The sequence below is a fragment of the Bicyclus anynana genome, chromosome 17 (assembly GCF_947172395.1).
Source record: "Bicyclus anynana chromosome 17, ilBicAnyn1.1, whole genome shotgun sequence".
Taxonomy (NCBI): domain Eukaryota; kingdom Metazoa; phylum Arthropoda; class Insecta; order Lepidoptera; family Nymphalidae; genus Bicyclus; species Bicyclus anynana.
The window spans coordinates 12355511-12375372 of NC_069099.1; the positions used below are offsets into that span (position 1 = coordinate 12355511).

General features: G+C 34.5%; 1 protein-coding gene across 6 annotated transcripts in view; it reads left to right on the forward strand.

Moving 5' to 3' along the window:
* Positions 1-19862, forward strand: part of LOC112046768 (protein unc-13 homolog B) — a 463016-nt gene that overhangs the window by 413569 nt on the left and 29585 nt on the right. For all 6 annotated transcript variants that reach the window (XM_052886522.1, XM_052886521.1, XM_024083548.2 and 3 more), the window contains one exon: positions 180-320. In XM_052886522.1, coding sequence (XP_052742482.1) covers positions 180-320 — 141 coding nt within the window. The remainder of the gene's footprint in view (positions 1-179; positions 321-19862) is intronic.

A 19862-nucleotide genomic window follows, 5' to 3' on the forward strand; every position in this document is an offset into this window, starting at 1 on the left:
AAATCGGCCCAGTACTTCCCGAGATTAGCGCGTTCAATCAAACAAATAAACAAACAAACTCTTCAGTTCTATAATATTAGTATAGATACACCCCAATTCTTTCTATGAAAAAAAATGTGTAGGCTGCTCTGATAATTACATACAATATACAAATTTAAGTAATATAAATTATGGCGCAGGTACGAACACTTTCTGGAGAAATGGATGTATGGTACAACTTAGAGAAGAGGACAGACAAATCCGCGGTATCAGGCGCTATCAGACTTCACATCAACGTCGAGATCAAGGGAGAAGAGAAAGTGGCGCCATACCACGTACAAGTAAGTGATACATAAATATCTGAAATGTCGATTTTTTTGTCGTTATGACTAAATCATCAAATCATTAAAATGTTATATTATGGTATCATATGTGGATAATATACAATTGATTTTGCCATAAGTACCAAGTGGTTCTGTGTCATGTCAGGGAGACAGAATCAAGACCGAAAGCCGCAGCAGCAAAAGCTAAAACTAGTAAATGGCACAAAGATGACTGAGAGTTACATATTTTGTTCCTTTTGCCATGGGTCAATAAATTTCTCCGAATAATTTCACCGCGGCAAATAACCTCGATTGGTTGTCACCAGTCAGAAGGGCTAGCTCATATTTTGCGCAAAGGATCAGCCTGGCTGTCCAGCGAGGAAATGTTGCCAGTATTCTTGCCACCATTCTACGTAGGCATGATTTGTATAGTTACGAGTATTAGGATAAGTTACCTTAAGTTCCTCATTGTAATCTAGTGTTACACATTTTGATGATAAAATATTTGTAACATCTAAAGTGACTGATATTAATTGATACGGAGCAATCTGCTATATTCTATTGGCCTATATACTGCCAGGTATTCATAGAATCATACAAATCATTTCACCATAACTGCTATCTAGACGCAAAATATGGGTAATTCAACAGGTTCACATTGGCACCATGCCTCTTGGCCAACGGCCAACGTTCCAATAATCACGGCGTAGCGTCGAGTAATCGCCGCTTAGCAAATAAACTAGACAACAAAGTAATTTAAACACGGACGTTGAATATTGTTCGATGGTTTCCATGCAAACTTCCCATAATAGGCAGTCACTGGCTAACTTAATCGCTAGTTTGTGGAAAGTGAAAACATTATAAAGTGGTTAAACTTTCTTCATTACCAACTTTACAACACGTTCATAGTTTTTGAACTTTATTAACGCAATTATAGTTCGATATTTTTTTAACTTGTATATCGATATTCTTCAAATAAGAGATATTTGAAGTTCAAGGTGTTGCTATGAGTATAACCGTATTTATTTCCTTACAAAGATTATCGCTTGTTTACTTTACTGTTTATTGATTTAGATATTCTAATACAGTTGTTCTCTTTTATGTTGTCTGTAAATATGATACTTGGATTCAAAGGGATTTCCATTACACTTTCGTCTAAGCTTTGCGTCTCGCTTAAGACTTATAGCATTCGGAAGAAACTTATTGTTTTCGGTTTTTGACGGCCTCCGTGGCGCAGTGGTATGCGCGGTGTATTTACAAGACGGAGGTTCTGGGTTCTTAGATTGCATCATCACTTACCATCAGGTGAGATTGCAGTCAAGGGCTAAGTTGTAAAGAATAAAAAAAAACTCGGTACATGTTCTAATTTCCACTAGTCACTAAATAACATAAAATTTAAATTTTTGAAAAAACCACGAAGGTCAAATGAAATTATTATTTACACTCTCGATCAAGTCATCAATATTCTCTTTCAGTGCGCTTTCATTTTAGACCCCACTTGAGTATACAAGTATTTGTAAACATTCGGTTATTCTTCCCCACTTTCACACCCACAACTTTTAAACGACTCCACTGATTTTCATCAATCATGTCTAAGATCACTCGCACATAAGTCACCTTTAATACAAAAAAAGAAACTGAATTGAATTTTTGCGTTGGAGGTTAAAGAATATGACCTTTCAGTGGAAATAATAGAATCTGAATTACACCCATTAAAACTATATGTATACTTCCATATATTCAAATAGACTCACTTATAATACCTCAACTTCAACTCCAAAACTCCACATTTGCACTCTCAGTTAAAATAACACTGTCGCCTGCTAAAACGAAAGTTACTCTTATAATTTTATAGCACAATTTTAAACTAAATTGTGTACTATAACAGTATAGACGTCGGTCATTTGGAGTAAAAGTGGCCAAGGCCCGGCTTGATGGAACAACTTTTTAATAAATGTAGAAAGTTTCAGACGCGCCTAACTGAGGGAAATTGTTGGCTTGCCTAAACTTAAATAAAATCTATTCATACTTTTGGGTATGTTGACTGGCAATTTTTATATAACTTTTAAAGTTACTATCATCAATACTCCTTCTGGACTATTCACTATTTTGGTCTTTTTTATCAACCTTAATAAAATAAACTCCAAATCAATTGACAAAATGCATTCACCTCTTATAATAAATGGACGCACAATCATGTAGAAAAGTTCACTTAAAAACTGGCCAATTTTGCTTTGACAGGTTTAGAATTATTAGTAAAGAAAATTATACCTAATGCCTTCAAATATAGTCCAATATTCAATGAAATCCCACACTCAGAGCAAATTTAACCTTAAGGATTGAGTTTAAGGTTGAATTTGCAAATGCGACTACTTGAATTGAGTGGGAACGTTTTTTGGTCGCTAATTGTGCATTCACTTTTTAATAGATCGATGACAAAATGTCATTTACCTATTGTGTAATATCCACCAGTGAGTGAGGATGACATTTGTTACATATAATCTCAATTTCAAATAAGTCAACTAGCATACGTCAAATAGTGAATAAGCCTAATGATGATGACAATAGTAATTCTAATTAGTTAATTAATGCGGGTTTTAGACTTAACCACGCCTTTAGATGTTCTAGTTTCGGAGTGAAAACATACGGAGGGATTTTTGTCAGGTATAAGTAGGTGGTATTTATAATACATCTTATTTGAAAAATTATATCAATTGTTTATTTATATAGTAAAAATTGATAGAAAAAGCCGAGATTTCTAATTTTAAATGACCTGAAAAAGAATTTACTTTCCAGGTTTTTGGGAACATTTTGGCAGGATTTCCATTTTAAAATTGGTCACACCTATAAAGGTAGACATGTTAAATTGGACAAAATGAATATTGAAGCTGCAAGCTGGCACAGACAGTATGGAACTTACATAACTTTCACGTATTCGACTTGCTTAAATATAGTGAAAATTTTGTACGGAGCCGAATAATTCGGTCAACATTGCATTTTTTTTTTCAACTTTTAATTTAAATTTTAACTTTATTGTCTGTTTAAGTCAAAACTAGCAACAGCAAGTATCCTTGTATATTGAACTACAATGTATATTTAGTTAAGTGACGTTATAAAAAGTCTTTTATGATGAACTCCCACATATGACTAATTTTATTTATGCTTCTCTATAATATGGGTATCAAACAAAGGCTTTCGAAGAAAACGAAAAAGAATGAGGTAAAATAGCTTTCTAAATGTCTTTGGCTCCTTTCAAAATTCATAATACATTTATTAAATAGCTATAACACCAACCAACGGACCAGTGAGGCAGTTATGCGTGATAAAAAAATTAACCGCTGGTTGACTTTGTTATGGACTCATCTGCCCAAAGCGCCCCCTATTTCCCCTCCCCCCCGAGATTTTACTTTTCGGCTTTACTTATCACCTTATCTTTTTAATTCACATTATGTATTTTTTATTTTTTGTTTTGAAAAACAAAACGTTAACAAATATTTCACAATGATACAAAATTAATTACAATGAAATAAAAATTTATATTTCCTTTTTTTATCTATGTAATAAATACTGATATTGTTTTATTTAACGTAAAGAATTGTACATTATTATTTACTTACCATGTTATAATCGTTATTAAATAATTAACAAATTATATTCTAATTAATGTAAACCAGGACTACTTGCAATAAATGATTTTGTTTTGAAAAAAAATGAACAATTAATAAAGGTATTTTGAGATTGAGTTATAATATGATAACATCACTGAGTAACAACCCCAACTCAAGGGTGAGACTAGGCTGGGTCATTTCCGGTGCGATCTTACCGGTAATTAAGACATAAATAATCTCGGGTCATAAAGCCAAGACAGACTTTATTACTGTTATTTATAAAGCTTAGAAAATAATTATCTAATTTTTACGGCAAAGTTACATTTTTTAATTGAATCCTTTAAATGAAATTTACCTAAGTTTTACGTTTGTTTTACTATCAATTTACCAACCATTTCTTATTTCCATTGTAGCTTTATTCAATAACATTTATTCGCATTTCATTTACACATTTTAAATACAAAAAATATTTTAAGGAATATAATTGTTTTCTGTCTTTTTAATTATTTCTTTCTATTTTTTTTTCTAAAATTATACAAATCTCGAACTGGTGACCCAAATTTAAGATTGCCAAGTCCAATTATAGTCAAAATTGGTCGAACACCAATAAAATTAGTACCAAAAGTGATCGAGTTCAGTTTAATTCCAACTCACAAATAGTCTTGGGACTATAGAAAGTATAAAACAAGTCTCGTGTGGGACGTTGAACATTTTAAAGTAGGTTCTTTTTCTAATTTTAAAAGTGGGTCAGAAAATTCATTTAAAAACTGCTCTCAAGGAAATAGCAACTTTTTAGTACGGCAAAGCGGGGAGAACCTATCCAACGCGCTTGTCCGTTAATTCTAAAGGCGCCTAGCTTATTAGGTTTATAAACTTAGTTTAACAAATTTTATATTTCTTTAATTATGTTACTCTGAAATATTTTTAGGGTACCGCTGTAGAACTTATGTTTAGTGCTTAAGCTAGAATTTATATGACGGTTATTTTATGGAAGCTGTTTTTTTTTATTGTGTTGTTTTTTAATTGTTCTAAAGATTTAAAGATAAGTAAAATTCATATTTTCATACACCGCTAGAAAACGTAACAATACAATGTATAAAATATAATGGTATAAAATATATAAATCCTTCATTTGTTATGGAAAAACGTCATGGAAAAAGAAAAGCGGGAAAATTAATTTTAATCAACTTGGTTTACGGTTAGAAGATTTTCTCTGCGTGACTAACTACTCGAAGTTATGCGTGTTTTGCCACGAACTTGACCATTTTTTTAAACAAATTTATAATTTTCTCACTATAATTACATGATTAAACGAGATTAGGAAATATATTAACTACTTTAATTTTCTACAATTAAGAAATTAGCATTGTAAATATTTAAAAATAATCGATTTACACCTGGACGAAGTCACGACCAACCCTAGTTACCAGTACCTAAAAAACAACCCATATTCGACTCACTGTTGAGCACGAGTCTCCTCTCAGAATGCTTGAATGAATGGCTTAGGTCTTAGTCCACCACGCTGGCCCAATGCAGACTTCACACGTAGAGAATTAAGAAAATTCTCAGGTATGCAGGTTTCCTCACGATGTTTTTCCTTCACCGTTTGAGGCACGTGATATTTAATTTCTTAAACGTGGTTCATTATACGGAATTGAATAAACAATGTAAAAAATCTTTTACTAATAAAATACTTTTAACAAGAAAAAAAATAAACGACTTCAAAATCACGCAAATAAAATAAAAAGCGAAAAATAACATCCTATGTGCTACCTTCTGACCACTTTAAAAGCGGTGCCAAGCCAGTGACGTAGTTAAAGTTCTGAAAGGACCACGGGAAAGAACTGTCTTTGGATCCTAAAACTTTATGATTTAATCGGCTTAGAGTAACGCGTATTTTGTTTAGAATATATTTTAAATATAATCCTATTTGCATATGAAAACGCCACTTCGGTTTATTAGTCGGAACACGGCCAAATCCTTTCACGAGCAAAAGGCTTTTGAAATGGACAGGTACAAAACCCCGACACGCGCTATCGGCGTATCTCTGTCGCTTCCGATACCACTCTGTTACGTTTTCATTTTCTTTTTTTTAACGATACGTTTGCATTTTGAATGCGGATATATTAAATTTAAATTTGATCAACTTGAAATAATATTGCCTTAACCAAGATTTGTGTATTTTTGAAATGACAATATATGATGTTGAGTTGAATTTTAGCTTGTTGACTTTTAAGTAAACAGAGCAGTTGGTTAACTTGATACAAAGTTTTATAAATAATTAAAAGTTAAATTAATATACAAAATGGAATTCCCGAAACCAGACTTACTTAATAACCGATTTCACTTAATAACTAGCGGACGCTCGCAACTTCGTTTGCGTAAAATACAAATTTGCATAAATCCCGTGAAAAAATGTTTTTTTTTTTTCGGGATAAAAAGTATCTTATAATATATTGCTCAGTAACCTCCTCTATCTACCAGTAAGTCCCGTTTGAATCGGTTCAGGCTTTCTAAAGATTAGTCCGGACAAACAGACAGACGAAAATTAAAAAAAAAGTATGATTGTGTTTTAGTATCGTGTAAATAACTATTACTCGAACTTGGCCTGCGCATTGCTGTTCGCTTGGCAATAAGCACTTACTTAGTTATCTTGAAATCACACTTCAATTTTATTTATATGTATTAAAAAGAGCAGCCTTAAAGTGTATAACCTAGTTTCGCCTAAAATATATAGTTATAAAGCAGGAAATTCAAGTAAATACTTATATTTTTATAATCTCCACAACCAATCTACACTATACTTAAAAAACTCGATACAGCTTCCGGCGGTAAAAAATTGGGTTACTACAGCACAGTAATTAATTAAATTAGTACGCGTTTTTAATGGATTTTACCCAAACGAGGTTAAAACTGCGACCTTGAACAACCTTAACAGTTTATTTGGTAACCAGAAATGGGAAATGTTCCTAGCTAAATATATTACCCGGATATTTAAATAAAGGGTCGCCTGCCTAACCGGTGTCAACTGAAGCGCTGCTGGGAATTTTACAAGTTTTATTATATGTACAGCTAAACCAGATGTTTCTGAACAGACGTATTCTAAAAGATATTAGTCTTCTTCTCTGTTTCTAAATTTGTGACAGAGTGGTCATGATCGTCATTTAGGGGTAGTGGCTGTCCTTACAATCTATCGCCATTCCTCCCGTAGTATAGCTCTTCTAGGACTTCTACTTGGGTTTTCACTTTATCATTTATATCAGTCCACCGCATTGGTGACTTATCACGCGTTCTTGGGCCTTCGACTTTTCTTTGCATCACAATCGCTCTATGGTCGTGACGTCTCGTCATGTGATATCTCCAAAAAGAGTATCTACCTAAACTGAGGAAATATGGAAAATGCCAATGCCCGGACTAATGGCATTATAGATTTCATTACACAGCCTCATTGACTTAGGCGCACAAACAGAATTTTCAATGTTAGCGACTTATTGACGAGTAACTTAAGTAAAGTAAGTAATTATACCTTGTCGACGTTATAATCGCATACGAATTTTTCAATTACTTGACATATTTAAAGTACTGAGAAATCACGGAGAACGCGTTTAACGCTTTGGTGTACCTGCGCAGAGGATCGCCATTTTGGCTCAACTTACTTACCGGGGTATATACCTATTTGTGTAATTACAGATTTATACTTAGTAATACAGAAATCAAGATCTGTTTCTTCATTGGGCTAGCGCGGTGGACTAAGACCTAACCTCTCTCATTCTAAGAGGATACTCGTGCTTAATGGTGAGCCGAATATGGATAGTTTATCATGAAAAAACTAAAGCTACTTGAGCATAATAATACCTATGTACTCGTACTGTCTACAATGCCGAGTTGTGTGTTCAGGAAGTGTAAAAACTCTATATACATCATCATCATCTTTATCAACTCATATTCGGCTCACTGCTGAGCTCTAGTCTCCTCTCAGAATGATAGGGGTTAGGCCAATAGTCCATCACCCTGTAAAGCATGTCGTAATATTAACGGGACACCCTGTATAATGTAAGTAAACACAAAATTGTGCATATGTATGCCCAGGGTATCTAGTTAGCTGAGTTCGGAACACTTTTTGCGGTGATTTTGTGGGCACGTAATGTATCTAATAGTATAAAATCATTGCTAGTACGTATATTCTCAATTAAGAGTTGATATAGTATTGATCGCTGCAAAACTTGATGAGCTCTTACATTGCCAATTACGGGAAACAGGTCGTGAGAGTTGCTCGCGGGATGTTGTAATTGCATTACTTCTCTTCCAATGCCATTGCCCTTGTCTTACTTTATAGTTAGTAATAGTTTATTTAACAAGCAAGAATTCGTTCAGGAAAGTACTATCTTCCTTATTTCTGCTGCTTACCAACTTTATATTCTTATAGGTGTTAGACTTTCGTCGTCGTCGTTATCAACCCATATACGGCTCACTGCTGAGCTCGAGTCTCCTCTCAGAATGAGAGGGTTTAGGCCAATAGTCCACCACGCTGACCCAATGCGGATTGGCAGACTTCAACCACGCAGAGAATTAAGAAATTCTCTGGTATGCAGGTTTCCTCACGATGTTTTCCTTCACCGATTGAGACACGTGATATTTAATTCCTTAAAATGCACACAACTGAAAAGTTCGAGGTGCATGCCCCGGACCGGATTCGAACTCACACCCTCCGAAATCGGAGGCAGAGGTCATATCCACTAGGCTATCACGGTTAGACTTTGCAATGCATCAAATTGGGTGGCATTGTGGAAGTAGTAGCGCTATTTTGTAATGATGGTTTATAACTCAACTATGCGAATTTATCTTTATCTATTCGTTTTAAATAGAGAAAGATAGAGGCAAAAATCAGCTAAGAATTCGTCATAATGCTGTAAATTAAGTAAGTAGATGATGTTTTATTCATTTATCAGTTATAATAGGCAATTGTTATTCACTTTACATCATTTGGGTCATCTTTTTGTTTCGTAAAGTAATTGTAGCATTGAAAGTGTTGTTACTTTCTTATACGCAAATGGTCTTCTTATAATGTTACAAGTCTCTTTACACCGGCCAATACCCATTTTTACAATAACATAAAAGGGAGGCTGTAGTGTTTGTGCATATTTGTGCATTATACGCTACGAAGATTCATCCGCGTAGTTTCCGTTCCTTCTTCTGTTACTCACTAATCACGAAACTATCTACCTATTGGTGAAAGAATTTTTAGTTACGGTTTGGTTTAATTTTTTTTTATTTTTTTTTTTTATTCTATACAAGTTAGCCCTTGACCACAATCTCACCTGATGGTAAGTGACGATGTAGTCTTAAATGTAAGCGGGCTAACTTAGGAGGAGGATGAAAATCCACACCCCTTTCGATTTCTACACGGCATCGTACCGGAACGCTAAATCGCTTGGCGGTACGTCTTTACCGGTAGGGTGGTACCTGGCCACGGCTGAAGCCTCCCACCAGACCTGGACCAATTAAGAAAACCTCAATCTGCCCAGCCGGGGATTGAACCCAGGAACTCCGTTTTGTAAATCCGCCGCGCATACGGAGGTACCAAACTAACTTTCGCATTTTTAATATACCTTCTTATTAGGTATAGACAATTAGACATGGATACAATGTAGATCTCTAATCAACAGATAAAATTTGTGTCGTCTCCTTTTCCTGGAAGCTTCAACCAAGAACTCAGATTCAATTCCTGCCCTCGAAGAGTAATAAAGGCTTTATACAAACCAGGGAACGTTGAATACTTGCAATGTAAAGAATTTCACCACAAAAGGAGTTTTCAGATATAAATTTTAATAATGTAAAAATAACAAGAGCCAATATTTTTGTCGAACCCTCATCAACTAGGCAATACCAATTTTTACAAAGGAACATTGTCTGTCGCGATATTTTTATATTGGAATTTTTTTATGAATGAGTTTTTGAGCAAGTAATCTTTTTAACCTTCAGTGATTACGTTATAGATTATTGTCAGTTTTATGACCCTTATGTCCCACGGTTTTATTGTTTTCTCTGATCAATAGGACTTACCGCATTTTGTTTTTAGCACATTATCTTTTTTAGTATTATTATATACTAGCTGTCGCCGCGCGGTTTCACCCGCGTGGTTCCCGTTCCCGTAGGAATACAGGGATAATATATAGCCTATAGCCTTCCTCGATAAATGGGCTATCTAACGCTGAAAGAATTTTTCAAATCGGACCAGTAGTTTCTGAGATTAGCGCGTTCAATCAAACAAACAAACAAACAAACAAACTCTTCAGCTTTATAATATTAGTATAGATTTTGAAACCGTTTTATATTGAAAACGTTTTTTTTTATTTTATAGAAAATAGAATGGGTATGGTAAGCTCTTCGTAAAAGATAGATAAGTGTATAAATCTTCCTCAAAAATGACGCGACGCGACGGAGGATTTTGTTTTATAATATACTAGCTGACGCCGCGCGGTTTCACCCGCGTGGTTCCGGTTCCCGTAGGAATATGGAGATAATATATAGCCTATAGCCTTCCTCGATAAATGAACTATCTAACACTGAAAGAATTTTGCAAATCGGACCAGTAGATCCTGAGATTAGCGCGTTCAATCAAACAAACAAACAAACAAACAAACTCTTCAGCTTTATTATATTAGTATAGATTGTATACATTTAAGTTCATAATTTTTAAAATTTTATATTATTTTTAAATTATTTTTAAGCCGAATTGAGCCGAATTTTATGTAGAAAATTCATAATACACCAGAAACCCGAAATAACTAGGCCAGGCATTTTGTTTAAACATCACATATCATTGCAGAACAGAAAATACTTATAAAGAATGCATGGCACAACATTTTTAACCTAAGCCGTCAACATAAATCACACAAAACACACGGAGAACTGGCAGGCTTTCGGTAAAACATCGTAACAAGAGAAATTAGGATTTCTTGCGGACTTTAGCGAAAATCGCACCGTCACCGTTTACGTCTAGTCCCTGCTGTAAGTAAGACAAATGCCACCTTGAAGCGTTACACGACAGATGTGTGTACATAGTATACAAAGAAATACATTTATATCTTTTGTATTTCGTATACATTTATATATATTTTTATGTGTAGGTGATGTAGTTCTACATTTTGTATAATAAATTACAGCATTATCAGATTCAAGAAACTGAGACATCGATAATAAGTTGAAGAGTATTTATGTGCCTATGCAGATTTATACTTTATACTTTGACACTCTAAATACATGTTCTTCCTGGATGGTCCCTGGGAGGTGATGACACCTACGACACAGGCTAACTTAGAGTAGGTAGCAAAGCACCCCTCAGATCTAATAATATAGGTACACTTAGTTTTTGTGGAATAATATTGTAACTTCTAATTAATAATAAATACATAAATAAATGAAAACTGTAAAATATTGAAGACTACTGTAAGATTGTATTCTGTGTAATTTGTAATTGTTAAATTTTCTGAAGACTGTTTAATTTAGTTCTTAAATAATTATTATTGGTTTTTGTATTATTTTTTAAAATAAATATTTTTTCATTTTCATTTTCATTTTATGAGACATAATATAAAGTATGACGCTACATAGAAACCGTCATAAGCATAGGGTACAAATTAAAGTTGTAGTGCTTAAAGTTATACTTGGAAGAGGTCAAGTAAACCCGTTAACATCTATCATTACTTAACATACGGTGAGATTGAGTTAAGGGTTAACTTGTAATAGGGTAGTTGACTCATATTAAAGAATATAAACAATACTAATTTCGTGTAGTACATGGAATAAGGGTCCGAAATATATCGATATAATACATATAAAACTTTATTTAAAAATCATGTATTTTTTCAAATTTACCAAACTTCATAAATTTCGTCCACTTTGTGACGTCATAATGTTACTTGATATACTAATCGTCAAACTAATTGTTAACTAATATTTTTTAGCAAACGCTCCGTTTGTAATGGATTTGCTAACATGTCGTCATGAAACAGTTGAAATATAGACCATCATGGCCGATAGGCGTTTTGGCTTGTATTGTCAAAAAAATATATTAAAAAATTTAAATTTCCATCTAAAAATAATTTGATATATTTTTTTCAATCTAGTAGAATGACAATAAACAATTTAAGACTGGAAAATATTTTTGTGTAGTGAACAAGGGTTTTTTTTCAGTGTCTGGGTGTATTTATACATTATATATATTGTATTTATATGTACAATATAAGAGCAATCTTAGTAGCCATAACACAGGCTACGCTGTATACTTAGTTTGAGGCTAGATAGTGATGACTTTGTGTATTGTTTAAGTGTATATTTATATTTTATTTTCCCGAAAATTCTGACGAATCTACGCAACAACGACAAAAAACCTTCTACGTGCGTACACTAGAAACCGGAGACTCCTCAGGGAGATGTTGAGGCCACAATGTTCAATAGCAAAGACTTTTTAAAAGCTATCGTATTTGATGCTAAAACATATCTGAAGAAAATGAAATAAACGAATACGTATATTCAGACGCCTTAACATACCACGTTCTTGTGACTTGTGAACATTCAGAAGTGACTGAAATTGCTCAGCTTTATTGGTTTCAAGTGGGTTCTGGGCTTGACAGGCGTTTGATTTTATTGCCGTCTGCAATATATTGGATGTTATGAATCGCGCTGCGACTCGAAGTATTCAATTATTATTGATTCGGTCATGCCAGTACCGAGGAAAAGTATAATCTACGAAAGCTAAGGTTGCCTGATAGAGATCTTTACTAAGACTGGTAGTTGTAGTCAAATACATATACATATACGAGTTTTTTTTCTTTATAAGTTAGCCCTTGATTACAATCTCACATGATGGTAAGTGACGATGCAATCTAAGATGGAAGCGGACTAACTTGATAGGAGGAGGAGGAAAGTCCACACCCCTTTCGGTTTCTACACGACATCGTACCGGAACGCTAAATCGCTTGGCGGCACGTCTTTGTCGGTAGGGTGGTAACTAGCCACGGCCAAAGCCTCCCACCGTCAAAAGTACCAGAGTATTTGATTATACGAGAAAATTTTGTCCTAACTATGTCTATCTATCTGTTTATATAGGCTTATCTTTAGAACGGCTAGTCTGATTTTAATAGGACTTTCATTGGAAGATAGAGGAGTTAATTAAGCAATATATAAGCTACTTTTTATTCCCAAAAAAGCAATGGTTTTCGCGGGATTTGTAAAAAACTGAACTTTATGTGGACGAAGTCGCGGGCGTCCGCTAGTTAAATAATCAATAATTACGATAAATTTAAACTTGATATGAAGTTACAGCTAAGTAATATCAAAGATTTCCCACGTGTTCCATGTTCCACGTTGTATAACATCACACGTTTTAGAAATTAATCTGTATTAACGACAAGCGTAGGTATCGTCTTAGCATACCTCACTACCTCTAACGAGGGAACGTGCCGTTTAAACTAATCTATCTCCCGTTGATTTATAAAGGGCCTTTTAATTAAATGGAGGCAAAATATCGGCACGCCTTCTCTGAGGAAATTATGCGAATTAAGAGCATAAAGCTCCCAACTTGCGCATTTAATTGCTCTCTCTCGATTCTAACCAGCGCTGGAAATGCGGAAATGCGGTCTTGAGAACCATAGAATCGATCTCTACTAGCCTTTAGGCATTAATTAGAAATCTACTTTTTTAGCCAGCTTTGGTTATTATGTACACTAGGACGCCCGCGACTTGGAACCATGGATTTTTCTGGGATGAAAAGTAGCCTGTGTGTTAATCCAGAGTAAAATCTATTTCCATTCCAAATTTCAGCCAAATCGCTTCAGTAGCCGCAGCGTAAAAGAGGAACAAACATACTTACAGACTTACACACAAACTTTGGCCTTTATAATATTAGTTATAATGTTTGGGTATCAGTAAAACCACACGGAGTGTATACACGGTTGTGTATTATACTATAATGGCGGCATAAATATTTACAATACTTAAGATCTTATAAACTAAATGACTGTATACAATTACAAGATTAATTTACGTCATAACAGAATGTGCTTACAAGTAATAGACGTGTAAGTTTCTAGGCCGTAAACCGGGGAACACAAAGTGATATATAAACACTTATTCTATACATGTAGTATTACCTTGGTTTGCATATTGATTTATATTAATTATTTATACTTATGTTTTTATTGACTATGGCCACAGTTATCATCATCAAGATTTTCAACCTATTTTAAAGGGTTACTACAGGGACATTGGTGGACCTTTTAGCGTGCCGGTGTTTTTGACATATGTTACTTAAAATCTCATATCGATATACGCTAAAATGTCTGCGTTTTCTGTTCTGTGACAGTGGCTTTTATTAGACACTGGTTAGTAACTTTTATCAGTTAGCATGAATGAATAATGAATACGAAACCATGTGACATAGGAATTATTAACAATAGCTAGTTGGTAATTTTAGCGTAACTAAAGTTATTGAATAAGGTAGATTGTGGTAAACATATTCGTCCTTCCAATAAATTCTCAGTAGCCGTATTGAGATTGTGAGGTTAGTGTTGCTAACCAAAGTTACGCAGAACACGTTAAGCTGACAGTTCCGGCTATTATCATTAGCACTTAATAGTGGATCATTACCGATTCACACATTACCCTAAATTGAAATACCGTGGTGGGTCGAAGATCTAAACTTATCATAAAATTATATAAAGCTTGTATGGATATTGTAATAAAATACATTTTCATACCCGTACAAAGAATAATTTTGTAGCATATTACGGATTACCCATCTTCAGTCGCGTTAATTTTTTTTCTTATATTATAAGTTGCTAAACTCATATACCTACGTAAGTAGAGAAATAATGTTTCAAATTAAACTAAGCTAATTGGGCACAATTTATAAAAATTAGTCCCGTGGTATAATATAAACATACAGCTAGATTTTCTTTCGCATTCGTTTTTGTAATAGCATAAGTATTCGTTTATGTGTAAATGTTTGAATCTTCCTTCCTTAAGGAGAGATATATCAATCAATAGATATTCATTTATTTCAAATAGACTTAGTTTACAAGCCTTTTAGAAGTTAACTCCTTCGAAACGTCAGATAATAATATAATATTATTACTTAAGATAATGGTGATAATAATTAGGCGAAAACTTAAAATTAAAGTTACGAGGGTTCCAATAGCGTCTAAGTGCGGGAAGAGCCCACAACAAACTCAGCCAGGTTTTTCCTTAAACCTTAGACCCGTCACGTTGCTTCAATGCAGGTTATTTAACTATACCAAAAATTTCAACCAGCCCTTTCACTGGAGAAAAATTAAGTAACGTCCATCCACCCAAAATAACATTAAGTAAGATTTTACTGTCTCTCAATTATAAAGTCTCTTTTGAAAACGAATACTTGACACAGTGGAGTGTGATGGAATTTTCAGGCTTCACAGCCGCGCGCACGGCCTTTGTACGGTAACGAGATTTTATTGCTTTTGGTCATCAAAAATTGAATTTGGAACGCCTCTCTATCTTTTCAAGTAACATTTTTTTATTTAGGTGATACTAGCTGAAGCCCTGCGGTTCCACCCGCGTAGTTCTCGTTCCCGTAAGAATATGAGGCTAAAATATAGCCAATGACAATCACAGATAATGTGGCTTTCTGGTGTTAAAGGAGTTTTCAATATCGCTTCAGTAGATCGAGAGATTATCGCCTAGAATACCACAAACTTTACCTCTATAGTAAAACGGATAAGGAATATGATAACGGATGACCGCATCTGCGTTCAAGAGTCTTTCCTTTTATCACAAATCCCTAGAATATCCGTCTGGGCTGCCTTTAAATGAACTAAAGTTTTTCAGTTTTATACAATAACTAGCAGACACCACGTGATTTCACCTGCGTAGTTACCATTAGCGTAGAAATGCGATGATATAATATAGCCTATAGCAAACAGGGATAGTGTAAGAATTTTTAGAATCGGTTTAGCAGTTTCAGAGACTACAAAACACACAATCAAATCTTTCTTCTCTAAAATATTAGTATTAAGATAAAGTCAATTAAAGTCAAAGTTTGTTTATTTCAATTAAGCTTAGTTTACAAGCACTTTTAAAATGACAGGTAAATGTTGTTAAATAATGGTGATAATAAAAGTCGAAAGCTTAAAATTAAATAGATATCGGTACGCTAACTCGTTTAGCGGTAAACCTGTAAAGGTTGTGTAGTACATACTTATACTCAATCGACTTTGTGTAAGTCTCCGAAGACCTTTTCACTGTAATCTTTATAGGTTCACAACTTAAGAGGTACTTGAAGTTCTTTCTTTATGAACTCTAGATCACATTTTAATATGGTTTTGCTATCGCTTTTTAAACTCTGTCAATACCGTCAGTATATTAAGTAACAAGAAATGTACTGAAAAACCCCTGGTTTCACACGCGTAGATCTCTGTCATCACTTGACTTGCATATTCTTTACCTAGAGTTAGGTAGTGTTTTGTTTTTGTTTTTTGTTCTATACACACATTTCGTTTTACATGTAGTTTTACTTTAATCTAAATTTAATATTGTGCTTTGTACATTAGAATTCTGTATTAATTATAAATTATTTATAAAGTAATTTATAATTACAGAATTCTAATAATACCTAGTTCGGACTACTTTATTGTTTTAGTCAAACAAACGATTTTTGGTTTTACCGCCCAAAAATCGTTTGTACTCGGCTGGATTACTGGAGGAGTGCGAACTAGGCCTTATCCATATCCTTAGTGCATGCTGTGACAACCAATAAGTGGGTCTGCAATAATTGCCGTAACTTATATATTTCTTTATATTTTATTATAAGATTTTATTGTAACCTGTTGGCGTCCTGTTTTAAATAAATAAATATCTTCCATTCTCTTCTATGTCGATACCACGCTAACCTTTCACTCCTTATAATATTTTTTCATAACCTATAATCACTTTATGGTACTATTTACTTAGAAAAACAATTCGTTCGTCGACAACCCTAGCGAGTAGTGAAACACATGCGGACTCATTAACTACACAAACGGCTAATTTCTATTATTCCGGCCCAGCCGTAATTGCCGAAAGAGAAAACTCCTTTTAAATTGTCGCTTTGAAATAAATTACTCGAAACGCGGCGTTTTCTAATTACCTTGGCTTCCTTTTTTAGAGGATAAACAAATTAAAGGGAATTAGCATTCTAAACGCGTTTCATGGCACGCTTGTGTAATGTTGCCCCATTTTAACTTTAACATATTTAGTTAAATATTTGTAAAATACCCATGTTAACACTAGAAAGACCGGCATTTTCTTCTACCTAAAACTCAGACAGATTATTGTATAGGACCTGCCTCGCTAGACGTTACTTTTCTGTCAAAGTATATGATCAACGATCTAATGCGATTATAAAAACCGTCTCTATAGAATCGATGTTAAATAGTTGTAATCGTGTTCGTCGGTTAAAGAGCTCCGTAAAAATACCTTTTTGTGTAATTGAATTGTGTAAAAAACGTGTATCTTCTAGTTTAAGTATTAGAGTTAGTATAAGATAAATCTAAGCTCGTTTTCCTCAGAAAATGACAGAGAATTTTGTTCGTGACTATGAGTGCGATACAGGTCCTTCTATAATTGGTCTGAGACCTAAAAAGACCAGCACCGTCATTTTGACGATAGTATATCCGTCATCGTGTATATGAAATTACTAGCGCACCTTATGTGCGCTTTTTCCCTACACTACCCCTACCCCACCCCTACCGTAACTGTACCTCTACCCTACGTCTACCCTGTCAAATATACAAATTTTACACGGAATCGTCAATTTGACCGCTGTGGTCTTTCTAGTGTTAACAATGGTATGGTATTCTTAATTTTAACTGATATAATATTCCTCGTCTTATTATAATGCTTATTTGATAATTTTAATCTTTTCCGAGTTGAATGCCAAACTTGATAAGTTTTTGAAATTACACTATGAAATATTATAAAGGCGAAAGTTTGTATGTGTGTGGGTATGTTTGTTACACATTTATGCCACAGCTATTGAACTGATTTGGGTAGATTTCACCCCGGAAAAGTCCATGGTTCTTGCAGGATTAGTGAAAAACAAATTCACTGGCGACTGCTTGTAAGTAATATATATAAAAACGTATTTATGGAACATGGAGACACAACATAAAGAATAGTAAACAAAGAAGCACCTTTTACCAACTAGCTTAGAACACATCATACTTGTGGTATAGGTTGAAAAGTTGATTTTTCCTGTATTTTACACAGTTTTGACAGGAAAACAGCAGAGCTTCTTAGCGGCGGTAGCAAGCAAGGCAGTGTAGTACTTCTTATGACAAATTCTGTCAAGAAAGCTCTACTGCTACTAAAACTCGATGATTTGAGTTAACGTTAAAAAAGGTCTCTTTATATAATAGGAGCGTTTCTGAAATATTTTAACTATTCAAAAAGTAGGAAAAGTGATAAAATTTGTTTTATTATGCATCGTCATCATCATCATTATCAAACTATATTCGGCTCACTGCTGAGATGGAGTCTCTTATGAGAGGAGTTAGGCTAATAATCCATCACGACCAATGCGAATTGGCAGACTTCACACACGCAGAGAATTAAGAAAACTATCTGTTATGCAGGTTTCCTCTCAATGTTTTTCCTGCACCGTTTGAGACACGTCCTATTTAATTTCTTTAAATGCATGCATGCAATGCACAACTGAAAAGTTGGAGGTGCATGCCCCATACCGGATTCGAACTCACAGCCTCCGGAATCAGAGGCAGAGGTCATCCACTGGACTATTACGGCTCATAACATGCATAAGTAGGTCCGTCCATTAACAGCCTATTAGTCGTCCACCGCTGAACGTAGGTTTCTTGCATGGACTTCCAAACACCATGGTTTCGATCCGCCAACATCTAGCGGCTCCCTGCAACCCCCTTGATATCTTCCGTCCCCCTAGTGGGGGGGTTGACCAATAAACGTTAACGTTGCTTAATTAAACTTAATTTTTATTTAAATTAGCATAGTTAAACTCAGACCCCACATCAAACTTCAAAAAGAAAACACATTTTTCGTTAAAAACCCGTATTTCCAAAATGAAAAAGCAAAAGTAGGCAATTAATTTATACAGCAAAAAATTCGAGTAGGTATTCGTTATTGTAAATTTGTTAAATATTTTTCACGGAGAGATTTCGCGTTGAATCCCGATTTTCGGTTGATAGAATTTCGCCGGAATATTTTACTGAACCGTTTAATTAAACAATATCCACATGTTAAATTTTCAATCACGTACAAAGTGTCAGTATGAAAGACATCATTTTATTTTAAAATGTTGATAAAATCTTATATCATACTAGCGGAGGCCCGTGACTTCGTCTGCGTCGAATTCAGTTTTTCACAAATCCCGCGGGAACCGTGGATTTTTCCGGAATGAAAAGTAAGTGTTAATCCATATTAAAATCTATTATCATTCCAAATTTCAGCCAAATCGCTTTAGTAGCCGCAGCGTAAATGAGGAACAAACATACTTATACACTTACACACAAACTTTCGCCTTTGTAATTAGTAGGATAGTAGGATATTAGTAGGATACCAGCGCCCCGTGGATTCGTCTGTGTGATTTGATCCTGTGGGATATAAGTAGCCTTTGTGATATTCCAGGCCAAATATTCATCATTTATTATCAGCCTATTCAATATTTATAGCAGCCCACTACAGAGCTAGGCCTTCCCCCTTATAAGGGATATTAAGCATCCAACCACGTTGCTTTAATGGTGGACTGGAGTAGGATGTTGATGATAATGGCCGGAACTGATAGCTTAACATGCTCTACAAGGCACGAGGGTGATTCACCACCTCCCAACTCCCGTTCCCTATCCAAAAGTAAGTCTGATAATTATGTTATGTTATGTCAGATACTGACGATCAAGTAATCTCACAT